Genomic DNA, 19,087 nt, shown 5'->3' with positions numbered 1-19,087 from the left:
GATATAGCATTTGGAAATATTTTATCCCATTCTATTAGTAACTTTTAACTCTGTTTACATTGTCTTTGGATATACAATATATATATATATATATATATATATATATATATATATATATATATATATATATATATATATTTTTTAGGGAGTTTGTATACTCTTCTGTTGCCTGTGCCATTGAAATCATTTCTAAGAAATCACTGCCAATTTCAATGTTGTGAGGTTTTATGACCCAGATTTTCTCCTAAAAGTTTATAGTCTTAAGATTTATATTTAGGTCTTTTATCTATTTTGAGTTAATACTTGTATATGGGATTAGGTAAGGGTCCAATTTTATTCTTTTCCATGTAATTATTATTGTTCAACAATATTTAGTTAAAAGATTATTATTCCCACCACCAAATGTTCGTGGAAACCTTGTCAAAAATAACTTGATACTATACGGAAGAGTTTAGCTCTAGGCTTGTATTTAACTCCAATGGTTTATATATCTGCCTTTAGAACAGTACTACACTGTTTCAATTATTGTAGCTTTATATGGTTTGAAATCAGAAAATATATATCTTATAGCTTTGTTCTTTTTCAAGATCGTTTTGGGTATCTAGAATCCATATTCCATATTAGGATAGATTTTTTTCTGAAAAATAAATATATAAATATATGATAGTTTCACCTAAAGAAAACAGAAAAAAAAATTCTCTGGTAAGAAAGAAAGCAAAAAGAAATATTGAAATGTTATCTTTAAGTCATCAAAAGCTTGGTATCAGACAAATGAAACTGTTATGTGAGATATTCATTTTTAATTTTGGATAAATTGCTATAATACTAGATGTCAACCACTAAGCCAAGCATGGGAGGGAGGGATGGGGAAAGAATGGGGTGGGGATCAGGTGGGGGCTGACTGGGTGATGTGTGCATGTATGTCTACAAAAGTTTGTATCCCACTATGATGTATGAATATAGTGCACCAATAAAAAAAAATAAATTCTTTTATTGAATTATAAATTATATCAGATGATGACTAAAGTACAGTTAAGCAGATCAGTAACAACTTTTAACTCATATAGCAAAGAGCACTTAACCAAGATATAAAAAATTCTTACTGGTGCTTCTAGGTGGAAAATAATAATAGAGAATTTGTTTACAATTTTATCAAGAAGTAAGAAACATTATAAAATAACAAATGATTATTATTATTATTTACTACTACTACTACTACTACTACTACTACTACTACTACTTCTTCAGTACTGGGGATTGAACCCAGGGGCATTCTACCTCCAAGCCACACCCAAGCCTTATTTTTTATTCTTTATTTTGAAACAGGGTCTCACTAAGTTGCAGAGGGCCTCGCTAAGTAGCTGAGACTGGGCATAAAACCAGATCATCCTGTCTCAGCTTCCCAAGTACTGGAATTACAAGCATGTTACCACCACACTCAGCTATTATGAATTATTTTAAGGATTAGAATCAAGAAATTTCCCTAAAGGATAGGTTTATAATATTAATACACTTTATAGATACACTTTTATTACTGTGCATACTAACTGAAATTTCTGTTTATAAAAACTTAAGAAAGTTTAGTTTTTTAAAATTAAAACTGTTTCACAATCTAAGTTACACTTGGTAGTGTAATAAAAACACTCCGTTTGGAAATAAAGGCACAAGTGTAAAGAAATAATAAGCAGCAGAGAGAGATTCACAATGTTAACTACAGAGATTTTTTTTATAGGTTTTGAGCATGTTGAATATGTAGCATACACAGATATGCACAAAAATATACATTTCTTTCGCATGTGTGCATGTGTGTGTGTGGGGTATTGGGGACTGAACCCATAGATGTCCTACCTCTGAGTTATGCCCCAAGCCCTTTTTTCTTTATTTGAAACAGGGTCTAAGATGCTCGATAAGTTACTGGGGCTGTCCTTGAGCCTATGATCTTCTCGTCTCAGTCTTCAAGTACTGGGATTACAGATGTGCACCACGGCACCCAGCCAGATACACATTTCTCTATCACCAAGCTGTGCCTCTCTTCTTGGTGTCACATTTTCTCCTTAAAAAGTAACTGCTGTGGTCTTCAAAATCTATTACTAACTAAAACATACTGTACTTCAAAACTGATTCCCAAAGAGGATGGGGCCTATTTTGCGTACTTTTCACCAGTGGCTATGATTTTCTTTCTATGTTATTAATCTGTAGGTGTCCCTTGTTTATCTTCTTTGTTGGCATACTTCAGTCCCATAAGGGTAAGCTGTTATTTTTAGAGTCCCTTATGGCTGAAAGGCAAAGTATTATTTTTCAGAAAAGAAGTGTAACTAATAATCCTTTAAAAGAATGGGCCCAGAATGGAGACTGGTTGTGAAATCGGATACTATCAGTATGGGTTTATCAGCAACTTTCCAGATCCCAAAGAATTATTTATGGTTCCCAAGAAGACAGTGTACTATTAAATCATGGGATGCTGACTGATCACCTGGTCAGGCCCTCCTCCTGCAGGAAACACAGATTCTGCCTGGAGACTTATTTCTCTTCTTGAAAATTTCTACGGATAAACATTATATGGTCTTCCTCAAAGGTCCTTTGAGCATTTCATGATTCTTACATTAAGAGTTTTTACAAATCCACTTTCTTCTTTTAATCCATATTCTCCTTTTCCTTTCTTGAGCACACATCATGAACACAAGTATCAGTCATTTTTAATCTATAAAGCTGAAAATAGTAACTTTATATCTTAGCCTCCTTTCCTTAAAAGCTTAAAGTACCTAATTTCTTTCTTTTCTTTTTCTTTTTTGCAGTGCTGGGGATTACACCCAGGGCCTTGTGCATGCCAGGCAAGTCTCTACCACTGAACTATACTCCTCCCCCTATTTCTTTAATAATGTGCATTTCTTTAAATCACATATTCTTTTCTGTATTTTTCATTTCCCCCATTTGGGACACATATATAATTTTATTTCTTTGCATGCTATTAAAACGAGGCATAATTATCTTAATAAAGGCAAAACACATGAAATATAACACGAGGGTTACTCTCTAGCCTATACATATCACATGCCTTTCAGCACAACTCAGTGTGCATCCTTTCTTTAAACACCACTTGAAGTCACCTTGTGACCACTATCGCTCCTGAGGGGTTTCTGTTTAACTAGACAGCCTTCCTTATCCCCTACATGTATTTGTTTCTGGTATCAACCATCATGGCATTCTACTAACTTCAGATGAAATTAGATGAATAATCTTTCCCAAGGCAACTCTGTCAAACAGTCAAATTATATTGTTTCAGCAAACTCAACACCAAAGTGTTAACATTTTTCAAAATGCCATTTTCTAAGCATTCATCTCTTCAAGTAAAAAAAAAATGCCTGTGAGTTGTGGCTACTAGGTCTAGACATCTCATTCTCAGATAAGGTGAATAATGTGTTTTCATAATTTTGTTTAGAGCGTGAGCTTCAAAATCTTGAAGCTCATGTTATCAAGTACTGAGGTTATTTATTTGCCCTATTGTAAACACTTCAATTAATTAATAATGTAATTTTAAATACCAAGTTTCCCGAAGTTTTTTTTTTAAAAAGGCATACTGCTGATAGCCTCCAAGAGGATGTATATAAGAAAGCACATTTATCAACACAGTGTGCCTTTGGAGAGAATGCAATGACCCAGTTTTTCTTCTGCAGAGATGGCAACAATAATATCAAGATCAGTGGACTACAGAAAGATAGCAACAGAAGGTTTAAATGATAGAGCAGTAGCACTTATAACACATAGGGTGAACAAAACTAATTTATTTGCCTTTTTATTAGCTTTTAGTTTATTATGTCAACAGTTATAATCATGCATATGCAGTCATGCATTGTTTAACAACGGGGACACACTCTGAAAAATGCATTGTTAGATGATTTTGTTATGTCAGCACCAGGGTATACTTACACACAGGAAGACAGCTAAGATATCAATAAGCAACATAATCTATAGGACTACTGTCATATACACATGAAATTTCAAGCCCTTTTCATATAGATGCTTCTGATAATTAAAAACCCAAAAGAGAAATACTAAGTTTGCAGTGAAGAGGAAAGGGGTTAGATATTTTCCTGATTAAAATAATAGCCAGTAAAGAAGAACTATGAATTTGCCCGTATCGACTAAATACCAACTTGAAGGTCTAGATTTGTCTATAATTAGGTTTTGCAGTAAGTTCATTTCATGAAACCTCCTTTATGTAAAAGGAATTAGGTCAGATTTTTACAAAGGCAGTAAGAATATGTGAAAGATTTATTCAAATGATCAATTGTTCCATTCAAATGTGCCCTGCTGACTACCATTGGCAGTAAAGCCAATTTACTGAGGTTCAAATGGAGGTAACACACACATCTGTCCTTCATTCCTTGGGGTGTGCGCCACATACTGGACTTTGGGGCGGGTGTTTGGGACAGAATTTATATGGCATGAGCCCATCCTCCAGATTTTCAGATGGGTCAGGAAGGTTAAGACAAAGAGGAGAAGAGAGAAGAGGAGAGAGAGAGAGAGAGAGGAGAGGAGAGGAGAGGAGGAGAGAAAAGAAGTGAAGAGAGAGGGAGGAAGGATATAATTCAGAGAAGGAATGTGAAAAAATTTGGTCCCTAAATTGGTCCCTAACCCATTGTATTTCTAAGTTAAAGCATATCTTTCAGGAATATTTTAATGACATTAAAACTGACTTGCAGTTGAAAATAATAAAATATATAAATTCCATAGCTGGGTGTGGTGATATACACTTGAAATCCCTGTACTTGGGAGTTGAGATAAGAGGACTACAATCTTGAGGCCAGCCTCAGCAACTCAGCAAGACTCACGGCCAGATTTCGCTACTTAGTGAGGTTCTTTGCAATTCGGTGAGACCCTGTTTCAAAAGTAAAGAATAAAAATAGGGCTGAGGTACGTGTAGTTTGGAGGTACAATGTCCCTGGGATCCATCCCCAGTACCACAATAAATAAATAGATAAATAAATAAAAATAAAATAGGGTTGAGAGTATAGCTTGGAGGTAAAATATCCCTAGGTTCAATCTCCAGAAACACACACACACACACACACACACACACACACACACACACACTCACACACGAATTTATAAATTTCACGATTGCTAAGATATTCACATTAAATGCACATTTTCAATTCTGGCCTTGATTCAATTTAGAATTCCACTTTCTTTTTTTTCACATAATTATTTTTCAACAAGGGACTGGGAAGCATGGTCTTGAGCAGGGTCAATCACATCAGTTTCCTTTTAGGATTTAAAAAGATGTAAAGTTTTCAAATATATATTTCCTCCTGACTATATATATAAAACATGATCACTATATAAATCCAGGCGAAAATGAAGAAATTAAATTCATTGCTAATGCTTCCACTCAGAGATACAACTGCTAATTTTATCATGTTAAACAGAAAATAACTAAAATTTAATGAATATGCTATCTTACACTGAATAGTCTAATTTAAGGGAAAGAGATCTGTTCATCATGTACCCACGACTCTGTTCTTGTAAAATCTCACAGATGCTTACTTGACATACTGTCCCACGAGAAAATCTGAGTGTAACACCATGGACGAGAAGAGTTGTAAACTAAAACTGTTCCACCAGAATGTTGTCCAACTGCTAAATTATAAAATTACACCAGAATAAAATTCAGAAAAAATTCTGGCCCAGAATGGTTGCCAAAATTGCTCAAAACCCCAACGTAGGCACATTGGTATATAAATAGTACGCAGTATTTCACTTTGTATCTAATTATTACCCTGGACAACTGGGTTTCACAGGCAAAGTAAGATACTGAGGAGAGGATCGCCAGCAGGGTGGGAGGAGCAGAGGGCCGAAACCTTCATTCTTAGAACTCTTAGTGTCTCAGTAATTTTTTTCATGATGCCCCAAAGCCAAAAGAAATGGCTAACACTTCTGTTAATTACACAGTTAGGTCAAAACGATCTAGTAAATATATATGTTCTAACAATTTAATAGTTACTTAAAAAGTAATACCCATAAATTGAAAGAAATAGTTTTATTTCATTCTAAAAATGACTATAATTACTTACTAACAGGACATGTGCATCTGATGGGCATTGCAACTTCCCAAATTTGGAGTCAAATTTAACAGCACCACCCTCATTTCCTGTTCCACATTGATTTTGTACAGTATTTGCTTTTTAACACAGCAACTGCAAAAAACTAACTTTGCAAAGAGATGATATAATTAAAAAAGAATGCAACACAATTTATTGCTGGCACTGGGAACTTCCTTGAACTGGAAGCTCCAGAGGTGTCTTGACAGATGTGGAGTCCCCCACCTGCCATGGTGCCCTGTGACGCTGCTGTGCTACTCCAGGCTTGGTGCAGTTTGGCCATTGTGGGTCTAGGGCAACCTTATCCCACTGCCCTATTAGCTCTGTAAAAGTGGTTAGAACGCCTAAATAAATGGCTTTGAAAGACTTAATGCATCTAACGTGTAAAGCACTGTTACTTTTATTATAGAGAAAAGAAATCCAAATTGGGATCTGCATATTCCTTAGTTATATGGAGAAAGAAGGAATCCTCCTTCTCAGGGACTCCCGTGGATGCTCATGTCACTGGGCAGTCAGCCACAGTGCAGCTACTTTCAGATTCTTATTTATTCCTGCTAATACAAATGCGTATTATGTCAAACCTAAAATCTACTTTTACAACAAATAATCCTGTAATTAAGCACATAATCCAAAAGATGGATTTTACTTGCAAGTAGAATTAAAAATAGGCCTCTTAGGCAATCTTTTGTTAGAAGAAGGGGGAAAGCAATAAGAGTCTACTTGGTTTATAGAATAATCTGTCATAATAATGTAAAAAGATCCTGGATTGGCAGAATAATGTCCCCAATCCAACAAAGACATCCATGTCTTAATGTCTGGAATCTTGTGGCTTTGTTGACTTTACGTGGCAATGGGGATTAAGGCTGATATGGAATTAAAGTCGCTAATCAGCTGAGGTTAAAACTGGGAGATTTTCCTGGATTATCCTAATGGGCCAAATGTCATCACAAGAACCCTTAACAGTGGAATAGGAAGCTGAGTGAGAAGGCGGAAGAGGAGAATGGAGAGAAGTGACAGTGGGAGAAAGGCCCAGGTCTGCATGTGAGAGAACCTGGCCTGCTGTGGCTGCCCACAACTGTGGAGGACAGTGAGAAACCAAGCAAAGGGCGGCCTCTGGAGGCTGGCAAAGGTGAGCAAGCATTCCTTCCTGAGAGTCTGCCCAGCTCTGATTTCAGCCTGGGGACACCCAGCCTAGGGTCTCTTTCTAACCTACGGAAATGGAAGATAATACATTTGTGTCATTTTAAGTCTCTAAATGTATGCAACTTATTATAGCAGCAATAGAAAACACAGCTTAAACTGATATTAATAATTATAAATATAAATTGCTATAATTATAAATGTTTTGAATCAATTAGATTAAGTAAACTGGTTGGTGACTTTCTTTCTTCCATTTTTTTTTTTTTTGGTCCTGGAATTGAACCTAGGGGCATTCTACATGTGAACTATAACTCCAGGCCTTTTTATTCTTTTGAAATAGGGTCTTGCTGAAGAAGGGTCTTGCTAAGTTGCTGAGGTTGCTCTTGATTGTGCTATCCTCCTGTCTCAGCCTCTCAAGTACTGGGATTACAGTGTGCTTGGCCGATAATATACTTTCAACAGGTATTTCTAATAAATTTTGTTTTTGTATTGATGAAGTAATAAAACCAAAAGCTATAGGTGCTGGTTCAAAAAATTTTATTGAAGAACACTTAACATATCATAGCCTTTTGCCTTTATTTTTCTTACTTTTTTTTTTTTTTTTTTTTTTGTATGTGAAGGGTACTGGGGATTAGACCCAGGGACATTCTACCTCCAAACTATATACCAACCCTTCATTTAATTTTTTGTGGGTCTCACTAGGTTCCTGAGAGTTTCACTAGGTTGCTGAGTCTCACTACATTGCTGAGGCTGTCCTTGAACCTGCGATCAACCTGTCACAGCCTCCCAAGTACTGGGATTACAGGTGTGCACCACCATACCTGGCTGATGTAATGATTTTAAGGAAAAGTCTTTGTATTATGCTCTGATAAAAATCTTTGTATTAGTCAGCGTGGTGGCTCACACTTGTAATCCCCGTGCTTGGGAGGCAGAGACAGGAAGATTGCGCAGGTTCGAAGCCAGCCTCACTGGCTTAAGAGACCCTGTTTCCAAATAAAATATAAAATAGGTCTGGGAGTATAGCCCGAATGTAGAAGGCCCCTGGGTTCCATCCCCAGTACAACCAGTACCACGACCAAAAAAAAAAAAAAAAAAAAAAATCTTGTATCATGCTCAATATAAATTTAAACAAATAAAGCTTTTCTATTCTATATAAGCTTTGACCAAAGAGTATATTTCTTTTCTATATGCAAAACATTGATCAAAATATTTTTGGTTATTTGTTGGGCTCTTTTTGGATGGGAATATGACACAATGATTGGACAAAGGAAAATTTTTTTTTTTTTTTTTTGGTGGTACTGGGGTTTCTGGAAGCCCTTCTATCTTAGGGTTACACTCCCAGACCTATTTTATATTTTTATTTGGAAACAGGGTCTCTTAAAGCCAGCGTGGCTGGCTTTGAACCTGCGCGATCCTCCTGTTTCCGCCTCCCAAGCGCGGGGATTACAAGCATGCGCCACCACGCCCGGCAAGGAAACCTTTATGTATAATTAACAACTGCTTACTAAAAGAAAGAAAAAGTCGAACTGTCAGAATATGAATACTTCCTCTGAACTGAAAATATTTATTCAAAGTTCAAAAACAGCCTATGCTCACCTGTGGTCAAAGGCAGGTGTGTGATACTGTTCAAACAGGTCAAGGTGAACCACGTGGATGACAGGGTAGCCCCAGAAAACAGGAGGAGAAGAATTAGTTTCAGCATACCTCGAATAAAATCGGCAAACCTGAAAAGAAACAATGTTCTATTAATTCTAGTTAGATTTTTAAGTGTTATTTAAATAAAAATAAAAAATGATACACTTTCATTAAATACTATTACTTGAAGAATTTCCCATGTACTATTTTAAAAGCTGGTTATATTTTTTGGCATTGTAACTGATACATTTTCTTAAATATATGTTACTTTGTAATAATGTTTATTTTTCTCTTATAAAATAAACACAAAGTGTCATCTCTGGGATCTATAACGCACAGGATGCAGTGTGAGTTTTTAAATGCCACTTTTATTTTCTTTACATTTTATATTTGCTATACTTTTTAAGCATTCTACAATGAACACATATTATCTCAGTTCTAGAAAACAGGCCAATTTGTTGACATAAACTTACAAATATGGCCCTCTCAAAACACAAACTCAAAGAATACACACAAATGCCAACACTGGGGCTTTGAGGTCCTGTGCGACCCAGTCCTGCCTCTGCTCCTGGTCCTTGCTACCCTCCTGCTGGGCAGCTGTGTTCCTGTTTCTCCTACATGCTAAGGCTTCTCCCTCCCCACAGAGTGTGGGGCTTTGGTTCTTGTTCCATTTTCTTGGCAAGCTGGTCCCCAGACCTCTCAGCTCATTCAGGTCTCAGTCCAGCAAGCCCTCGTGCTTAGCGAGCCTCCCCACCATGGCTCCACCTTCTGCTTTGCTTCTCCACTGTATCTTTTGCTATTGGAAATTGTTTATGCATTTTTACTTTTTATTTTTTGCCTTCTCTACCACAATATAAGCTTCCTGAAAACAAAGATATTGCATCTAGAACACTGAATACTATTTTATAGAACTTGGGACCTTGATAACATTTTAAATTCTCAAAATAATAATTTACTTTTTCCTGAATCATCATGAAACTAAAAGATATGCCAATTTTTTCCCTCCATTTGCCAATTGTTTTTTCTCACAAGGGGAGGAGGAAACTGTTGATTGCATAAGGTACAGTCCTCTGGCTGGTCCTACACGCAATCTGAACTGTTCCTATAAAAGAAAAATTGATCTTATCCCTAATACATTTCCTATTCTCTCCACTTAAATTTTTAAAAACTGACTATAATTTTAATTGTAATCATGGCTGCTCGGGTAATATTTTCAGTACTAATCTTTGTTTTGCACTTATTTGACATGATATGGTTAATCATGTTTGTTAGTATTTTCTATACTAAAATAATTCCTATGAGAGCTGATGCCACCTTTTGGTAGGAAAAATGGATGCACTTTTTTGCTCAGTGACAGGTTTGTTCTATGAAAATACACAGGCAGAAAATTCTATGTACTCTGAAAAAGGGTCCAGAGCTTAACAGAAATGTCCCTCAGAAAAATGAAAAACATTTTGCCTTAATTCCAGGCTGCTAGGATACTTTTCTGATTTTAACTTTAGTATGTGGCGAAAACTTCCTTTTCAGATAGGTGGGTGACAAGGTATAAGAGATTAAAGCAGCTTTCAGATAGAAATCATAATTGAACTGCAAGGTTTCACAGAGTCTGACCACACCAGAATAAACTGACCATTGTGGTCTGCTGCTTGCGAGGAACCAGTCCTTCCAAATGGGCAGAACCCACCAAAAGAATATTATTACAGCCAAAGTAGTACTTTTGATAGTGGCCTTTAGCAATATAATTATAAAAAATTATCCCAAACCACTCATGTTTATAAGGAGTTTCTACCCTAGGGAGTTCTCAAAAATGTTATGAAAATAATTCTACAATTGATTTTAGGCCTACGAAATAGCTAAAATTGATTTCCAATTCCACTGTAAGAGAAGTATTTTTCAGAACTTCATTTCAAAAAGTTTGAATGTCACTTTTGTAACTGGCCCCTCTAGTCCTATCTACCTAAGGGGTTGTAGAAAGAAAGAAAAAGAGCACGTGAGATGTCTCTGCTGGTAATGCTTCCCTCTTTGACCTATTTGGTGCTCAGAATAGGATGTGATCAATGATGACTCACTATAATTGGCTTAGAGATTTAATTAGAAAAATTAGGTATGACGCCTGTCAAATGTGACAGGTCAATGTATTATTTCATTATCAGTGAAGTAATTTTCTAGAAATAATGTTTTCTTTATCCTACATTTTAGCTTTTAAATTTTATGTTTATATTTTCCTAACTTATAAAAGCCTCAAAGTGATTTAAAAGTGCCAATTTATTCATTCAGTATTCCAGAAACACTATGCAAACTATTTAAGGTCTAGACATAATGTTATCATGTGTCAATTATGTTTAAGCATTTAGATATTGAGGTGATATATATATCTTGTGTGATCTCCCCAAATCTGTTATTAGATTTTCCTCTTTCTGATAAAGTTGATAGCCTAATTTTGTTTTTGATTGAACAGGGTAAGATGACTTGGAAGGTAAATGAATATTATCTCTTTGGAAACATTAGAGTTTTATAGAAAGTCACTTAAAAAGTGTCATTTTCATTCTTATTTTTTTTGTTTTGCTTTGTTTTAGAATAAATGAGACTCTTCCTACTGCTGATTCAATTCTAGAAATGTGTTATCTTAATGGGTTAAGATCAAAAGGAGTTTAAAGAAACTGGAAACCGTTATGGACATTTCTCATCAAAATGGGATAACCACAGGGACAGATCTGAGGGAGAAAAAACCAGATGTAATTGGAGAGACTGTCCTTTCATGGACAGCTCTAGAGGTGCTCTTATAAATGATTGTTTTAAACTCTTCTTTTATTCTTGTTAACTATCAATTTGCCTTTTTTTTTAAAGTTGTATTACTTTTCATTGGTTCTATTTGAAGGTGTTCTCTAATAATGTGGAGAGAGGCAGTTTAATTATATTAGAAATACATTTTATATGCTTTTATTGGTGCATTACAGTCTCACATCAAAATGTAGATCATATTGACAATGACATACATGCACACAGCACTCATTTTTAATCTCCAGAAAACATTTTAGAAAGGACTATTCCTGAGAAGATTTCTTATAACGGAAAATTCTATCTACTACATGTGGATTTCTTGTAGCCTCTGAAGTGTCCTTTTCCTATTCCATTTTCCCTTGATTTTACTTCCGGGAAGATGGCGACCGAGAAAAGCGGGGCTTAAGAGCCCCGCTAACAACCAGTCTCCATTACCACAAAACCAGCGCTAAGTTGCAGAGGGCCTCACTAAGTAGCTGAGGCTGTCTGTGAACCCGGATCCTCCTGTCTCAGCCTCCCAAATGCTGGGATTACAAGCCTGCACCACTACACCGGGCTCAATTTCATTTCTTTATTTGGAAAAGGGGTCTCACTAGGTTTCTGAAAGCCTCACTACGTTGACAAGGCAGGCTCTGAACCTGCGATCCTCCTGTCTCAGTCTCCCAAGAACTGGAATTTTAAGCATGTGTCACCACACCTAGTTGTCTACCCACATTTTATATACCAAATTCTTACCTTGCCATAGCTATTCCAACAACACAGCCTCCAACTATGGACCAAAATCCAATCCAACCAGCATCAACCTGTTAAAAAAGCAGCAGACACATTTAAGGCAAGACTGTCATGAACTGAAAAGGAAATCCTCTATCATCAATATGTTAACAGCTAAATGGCAACAAATCTAGGTAACACTATTTAAGAAAATGGTAAGATGAAAGGATTCATATGTAACTAAGTAACACAAGTTTATCTGAATAATTATGTTCTTGATTAACCTTTAATTAGAAGATTTAAATCAACAAATTAATCAATGCATTAAATATTGCCAGGTATGTACTATATTGTACTAGGAACTCAAGAGGAAAAAACAAGAGTTGGTCACTGACTTCAAAAAGCTTAAATATAACTAATATACATGGACTACTAGGAACATATCCAGTGACATTTAAGAATGTATTGGGAGATGAGAGGGCGGGAGGGAGGAAGAGGGAGAGACAGAGAGGGGGAAGGAGGGGAGGAGGAGTGGAAAGGAGAGAGGAGAGAAAGGGAGAAGGGGGAGGATGGAGAAATGTGGGGGTGAGCATTTCTACCACTGTCATTTATTTGCTTTGTGTCCCTGGACAAATTGTGTCTTCTTGCCTGTAAGTGGATGTAATGGATTTAAGACTGAGATCAATGGCTCCACAGAAGTCTGTGGTTACTTGACGGTATCTCTCCAGCCATCTCACGCTTTCCTGCCTCCATGGCCACACTCCAGAGCAATCTACAAACGCTGCCTGCATCATCTCCTCACCACGCACACATCTTCAAGTCTTACCGGGATGTGACTCGCCTTCTGTTCCAACACATACTCGCTCGTTTCCACAGTAGTAGGATGGGGATAATAAAGATTTCTTTTCCCTTTTTTTTTTTAGAGTTAAATCAGTTAATAAGGACAAAGTACTCAGTACATGTTAGATGCTGTTGTTGAAATTCTGTGTATGTGTGTGTGTGGGGGGTATGGGGCATGGAACCCAGGTGCATTCTACCTCCGAGCTACACTCCCAGCCCTACTTCTTATTCTTTATATTTGGAAGCAGTGTCTCATTGAGTTGCAAAGGGCCCCACTAAGTAGCTGAGGCTGTCCTCGGACCCGGGATCCTCCTGTCTCAGCCTCCCAAATGCTGGGATTACAAGTGTGGTCACCACGCCCAGCTTCTGTGTATCTCTTAATAACACTACTGCATTTTTTCCCTTTTCTTTTTCTTCCCATGATCACTGCACTTGCTTATTTCCTTATTTTCAGACCTGTATAAAATCTTCTGAAAAAGTCTTCACAATCTATTTTGCCAATCACTTTGTCAATGATTTTGTCAATTTTACCAATGATTTTGTCAATCATTCCACTTCCTGAAATAGTTACTGGCTTTCCTTGTGACTATCAGGGAAAAGCCCAGAATTGACCTGGCACTTGAGAGTTGCGCAGACTAACTCCTTTCATTACTTTCAAGTCACTAGATACACACCAAACATTATCTTCTGTGTGTACTCTGCTAGATTACATGTCCCCACTCTGTATGGCACATGTGGCCAGGTGGCTTCGTCCTCAGGAGTGGAAGTAAGCAGACGGGAGGCCTGAGCCTGCGGGCAGCTGCGGTCTCCAGGTTTCCTCCCCTCCCCAGCACCTGCGGTCTGGATGTGGTTGCCCAGCTACACCCAGGAGTGTGATGACAAGGTCCTGGGGGACAGAAGCACTATGAAGTAGAAGCCAGGTCTCTACACCAGCAGGACAAGAACTGCCCGAACTGTGGCCAACTGTCCTGGATCATTCTGCATACTGTCCTAGATTGCAATGTGAAGGAGAAAGGTATTTTTTTCTAAACTCTCAGAATTTGGGGACTATACTTCTTACGGAAGCTTAGTCTATTCGAAAGATATAATAACTTTATGCAAGTTTTTTGCTCGACCAGTATTTGCTGCCAGAAGCAAACATAAATGCTCTTCAGAGAAACATAACATCCTGAGGCTTATATTATCTCTAGCTTTTCAGACTACTGGTATTTGGGGTAAGAGGACACTCTGTTCCACAGGCCTAACCCTCTTGTTGCAGGGCATCTAGTGTCCACTGTCCAAGACCTACTTACTGCTCTCAGGCCCCCACAGACATTTCCACCTGTCCTCTAGGTGAGTGGGTCCTGTGCTTGGCTCAGGTCCCCATGTAGCTGGCTGTATTGATGCTTGGCCTTGCAGGATAGTTTTTGTCTTTCTGCTTCATTTGTCCCTGATATTCATTTTGAGTCAATAAAATTATACCCAACAATTAATTAAAACTTTGCTTTAATTTTTTGGCTTTCATTGAATTTTAAATTTTACTTTAGCCAAGCGTGGTAGCACACGCTTGTAATCCCAGTACTTGGGAGGCTTAGACAAGACAGGATGATCGCAGGTTCACAGCCAGCCTTAGCTACTTAGTGAAGTCCTCCACAACTTAGTGAGACCCTGTTTCAAAATAAAGAATAAAAAATAGGGCCATGGGTATAGCTTGGAGGTAGAATGCCCCTGGATTCAATCCCCAGTACAAAAAAAAAAAAAAAAAAGAGGTGAGGTGTTTAGGATTGGCGCCCTCTACAGAGGAGGCCAAAGGGAGCTGCCTTGACCCTTCAGGAGAGGACACAGCACGTGGTGCTCTTTGGAGGCAGAGAGCCAGTTCATGCCAGACACCAAATCTTGCAGAAGACTTGCTTTTGGATTTTCCAGACTCAAGAACTATGAAAAATAAAATATCTATTGTTACAAATCACCTAGTCTGAGGCATTTGTTATAGCAGGCTGCACAGAAGACAGGCACACTAGGTAATTTGAATTAGTGTTCTGGATGAGAACTAGAAAATCCAGGGGAAATCTACCTGGAGTCAACAGAGTCCACACTATAACTCAGACCTACTGAATTATGATCTAGGATGAAAGGACATCCAGAGAGCTACCCCTGGCATTTGGAGGCAATTTTCCTTTGAGAATATCTGCTTATTTCAGAGAATGTGACTAAGGGGTTGAGAAATTACTGATAGCCTCATTCACCTAGGAAAGGTAAAGCATGAGTTTGGGCAAGCCTGCTTGTGGTGAGGCTGCCTTGTAAAACCCCAGCTGTAACTCAGCAGGGCTATGTCCTAGGAGTAGAAGGCACTGGAAACAACACTGTGCTGAGGAGCTGAAGACTGCAGTGCTGCTTTAAATTATCTCAATGCCTGAAACCAGATGGAGGAGATTCCTGCGAACCCTCCCCTACTGGAAAACATCTGGTATTTTAAATCATCTTACAACTTTTCATACACTATGTTTAGCACTCAATCAAAAATCACCAAACACATAAAAAAGCATGAATACCAAAAACATAAACATATCCACAAGGGATCCAGATAATATACAAACTTTTTGTTATTGTTGTTATTATTATTATTTTGTGGTATTACACAGGTATTTGATTTCTCTGGGCCATACTCCCATCTCTATTTTAATTTTTATTTTGAAACAGGGTCTCACTATGTTGCTGAGTACCTTGCTAAGTTGTCAAAGCTGTCCTGGGATCCTCCTGTCTGTCTCTCAAGTACCGGGATTACTGACATGTGTCACCAAATACAGCAAACTTTATTTATCTGGTACTAGGAACTGAACGCAGGGGCATTCTACCCCTGAGTTATACCCCCAGCCCTATTTTATTTTTTATTTTGAACAGGGTGTCACTGAGTTGTGGGGCCTCGCTAAGCTGCTGAGGTTGGCTGTGATCCTCCTGGTTCAGCCTCCCAAGTTCTGGGGTTACGAGCGTGTGATGCCACTGGACTTTAGATTTTACAAAGACATGGTTTAGCATTTCTACAGAAACAAGTAAACTATAAATAGAACCAAAATGAGTTTTATAACCTAAAAATACAAGTGCTTTATATGAACTCATAGATTCATAGAATGTTGGCGCTGAAAACAAATAATGAGTTGGGAAAAATGAATGGTAAAATAGCCAGTCTGAAACATAGACAGGCGGAAGATGCAAAGTCCAGAAAGAAGAATAAAAGATGTAGGGAACACAGAGTAAAGGTAGAGCAAACACACAGTCCCTACAAGAGAAGTGAGAAAAATGGAAGGTTTTGAAAGATACTGGCTAAGAGTTTTCAAAAACTGAAGATAGATATCAAGCCCCAAGTATAAGGAGTCCTACAAGTCTCAAGCAGAATAAATTTAGAAAGAGATCAGCACCTAGTTATGTCATAATAAAATCGAGAGCTTTTAAGTTTCTTCTATTTGCCCCTTTAAATCTCTTTCCACCCTTTCTACCATGCTATCTTGAAGAAAAGTAAAGGAACGAATGGATTCAAGCACACAGAGGTGGTCATTTTTAAAGAAATGAGATACCTTTCTTCTGAGGCTCGAGAGAGATTGAAGAAATAGCAATATATATCATGACGGGGTCTTACTCCTCTTTATGAAGTATGAAACAAGAATAAATGATGAAGTCAGCAAAACTAAGATATATGTTTATCTTCATGGCTATTATAAAAAGTTTTTAACTGTTTCATATAAATTTTGCATTTTTGATTTAAGACAATGTTTTGTCCAGTCCTTCAAGCTAAAAACCAAGAAAATATAACTAGTATTTACAAATTTAACAAACTAAAATTCCTAAAACATATAAAGAAATAAAGTACTTACTTGGCTGACATGCACGGGTGTTAAAATTAAGTCCAAAACTCCAGACCAGCCAGCAAATACACCAAGTGGTATAGCATATGCTAAAGCAATCATCAAAAACCTCAAATTGCTGTAGAAGTAAAAGAAATGTGTAATTTGTAAGTTCAAAAATTTTTGACAGTAGTTTTTGTATTTGTTATATTATTATTAAAGTTTATATTAAAAATGTTTCAGTAGACAATACAACTCAATTGGCCCCAAATTGTGAGAAGCTATAAACATGGGAGAAAACTGTCCTTTTCACTGCCATTTTCCTCTTCCCACAAATGTCAATGTTATCAAGCCCTGGAGTAACTGCCCCCAAATATACATATATAAGCCAATGCAAATATATACATATATTTCCCCCAACCTTTTCATATAGACAAAAGTATATGACAAACATGTGTTAAACCTTCTCCCTACCCCCACGTGGTGGGGAACCTTGGGTATACTAGATAAATCCTGTATTGTGAGCTATATCCCAGCTCCTGAACCTTGCTTCTTAAAATTAACAGGTCTTACAGCCTTCCATTATTAATACATAAAGAGCTTCCTCGTTCTTTCTTAAAGTAGTATAGTATTCCACTATGCTGATGTATCATAAATTTATTACACCACATATATTCAATTTTATTCTTTTGCTCTTATAAGGTCATTTCACATCCGTGCTAGTATACCTGTCGGATCAATTTCTAGATATGCAATTGCCAGGTAAAAGAGTGTTATTGTTTTTAACTTTGATACTGCTATCTGCCCTCTACAAAGATTATATCTTTACATACCTATCAAAAGGGATAAAATAGCCAGGTGCAATGGCACATGCCTATGATCCCAGTACTTGGGAAGCTGAGACAAGATTTCAGGTTCACAGCCAGCCTCAGCAACTTAGTGATACCCTCAGCAACTTAGTGAGACTATTTCAAAATAAATAATAAAAAGGCCTGGGGGGCTGGGGGGGTACCTCAAAGGTAGAATGCTCTTGGATTTGATCCCTAGTCCAAAAAAAAAAAAGGTCTAAAGTAAAAATCTGTGATATTGCTCTTTCCCAAGTAAAAATTCTGTGAATATATTGCTCTATGTATATATTTCTGTGCCAGTACCATGCAGTTTTCATTACTATGGCTGTGTAGTACTGTAGAATAATTTGAAGTCAGGTATTGTGATGCCTTCTGCATGGGTCTTATTGCTGAGAATTACTTTGGCTATACTGGGTCGTTTGTTTTTTCACATGAAATTTAGGATTGGTTCTTTTAGGTCTATGAAGAAGGACATTGGTAATTTGATAGGGATTACAATGAGTCTATAGCTTACTTTTGGTAGAATGGCCATTTTGATAATATTTATTCTGCCTATGTAAGAGCATGGGTGATCTTTCCATCTTTTAAGATCTTCTATTTCTTTAGTATTTTATAATTTTCTTTGTAGAAGTCTTTTATTTCCTTGTTATATTTATTCTAGGTATTTTATTATTTTTGAGTTTATTGTGAATGCAACAGCATAGTAGATATAGAATTAAATCTCTACCTCTCTCCCTGTACCATAATCAACTTAAGGTGGATCAAATATCTGAAAATTAGACCAGAACTTTGAAATTACTAGAGGAGGGCATAGGTCCAACATTCTAAGAGTCTACCTGTGTATAAAGGCACAGGTAGACACTTCCTCAGTAAGACCCCCAAGGCACAGGAAATTAAATGAGGATTAATAAGTAGGATTGCATTAAATGAAAAGGTTTCTATTCATTGAAGGAAGCCACCAAAAGTCTAAAGAATGGAAGAGGCCCTTTGCCAGTTATTCCTCTCATAGAGGACTAGTATCTAGAATATACAAAGTACTTAAAACACTTAACACTTAAAACAAAGAAATGGGCAAGTGAATTAAATACATATTTCACAAAAGAATAAATACAAATGATAATAAATATAAAAAAAGGTTAAACATCATTAGCAATCAGGGAGATGCAAATCAAAACTACACTGAGAGCCAGGTGTGGTGGTGCAAACTTGTAAT

General features: G+C 37.1%; 1 protein-coding gene across 1 annotated transcript in view; it reads right to left on the bottom strand.

The window, feature by feature from the left end:
* The window catches only part of SLC49A4 (solute carrier family 49 member 4), a gene marked incomplete at its 5' end in the record, with an annotated part of 79,164 nt that overhangs the window by 15,895 nt on the left and 44,182 nt on the right, over positions 1-19,087 (bottom strand). The window contains 3 exons of the mRNA XM_080696048.1: positions 8,838-8,965; positions 12,393-12,460; positions 17,057-17,165. Of these exons, the coding sequence (XP_080552174.1) occupies positions 8,838-8,965; positions 12,393-12,460; positions 17,057-17,165 (305 nt within the window). The remainder of the gene's footprint in view (positions 1-8,837; positions 8,966-12,392; positions 12,461-17,056; positions 17,166-19,087) is intronic.

This window comes from Muscardinus avellanarius (genome assembly GCF_963383645.1).
Source record: "Muscardinus avellanarius genome assembly, chromosome: 5".
In the NCBI taxonomy this organism is placed as follows: Eukaryota; Metazoa; Chordata; class Mammalia; order Rodentia; family Gliridae; genus Muscardinus; species Muscardinus avellanarius.
The sequence above is the reverse complement of the archived record's forward strand: the minus strand, read 5'-3'. Positions and strand labels throughout refer to the sequence as shown.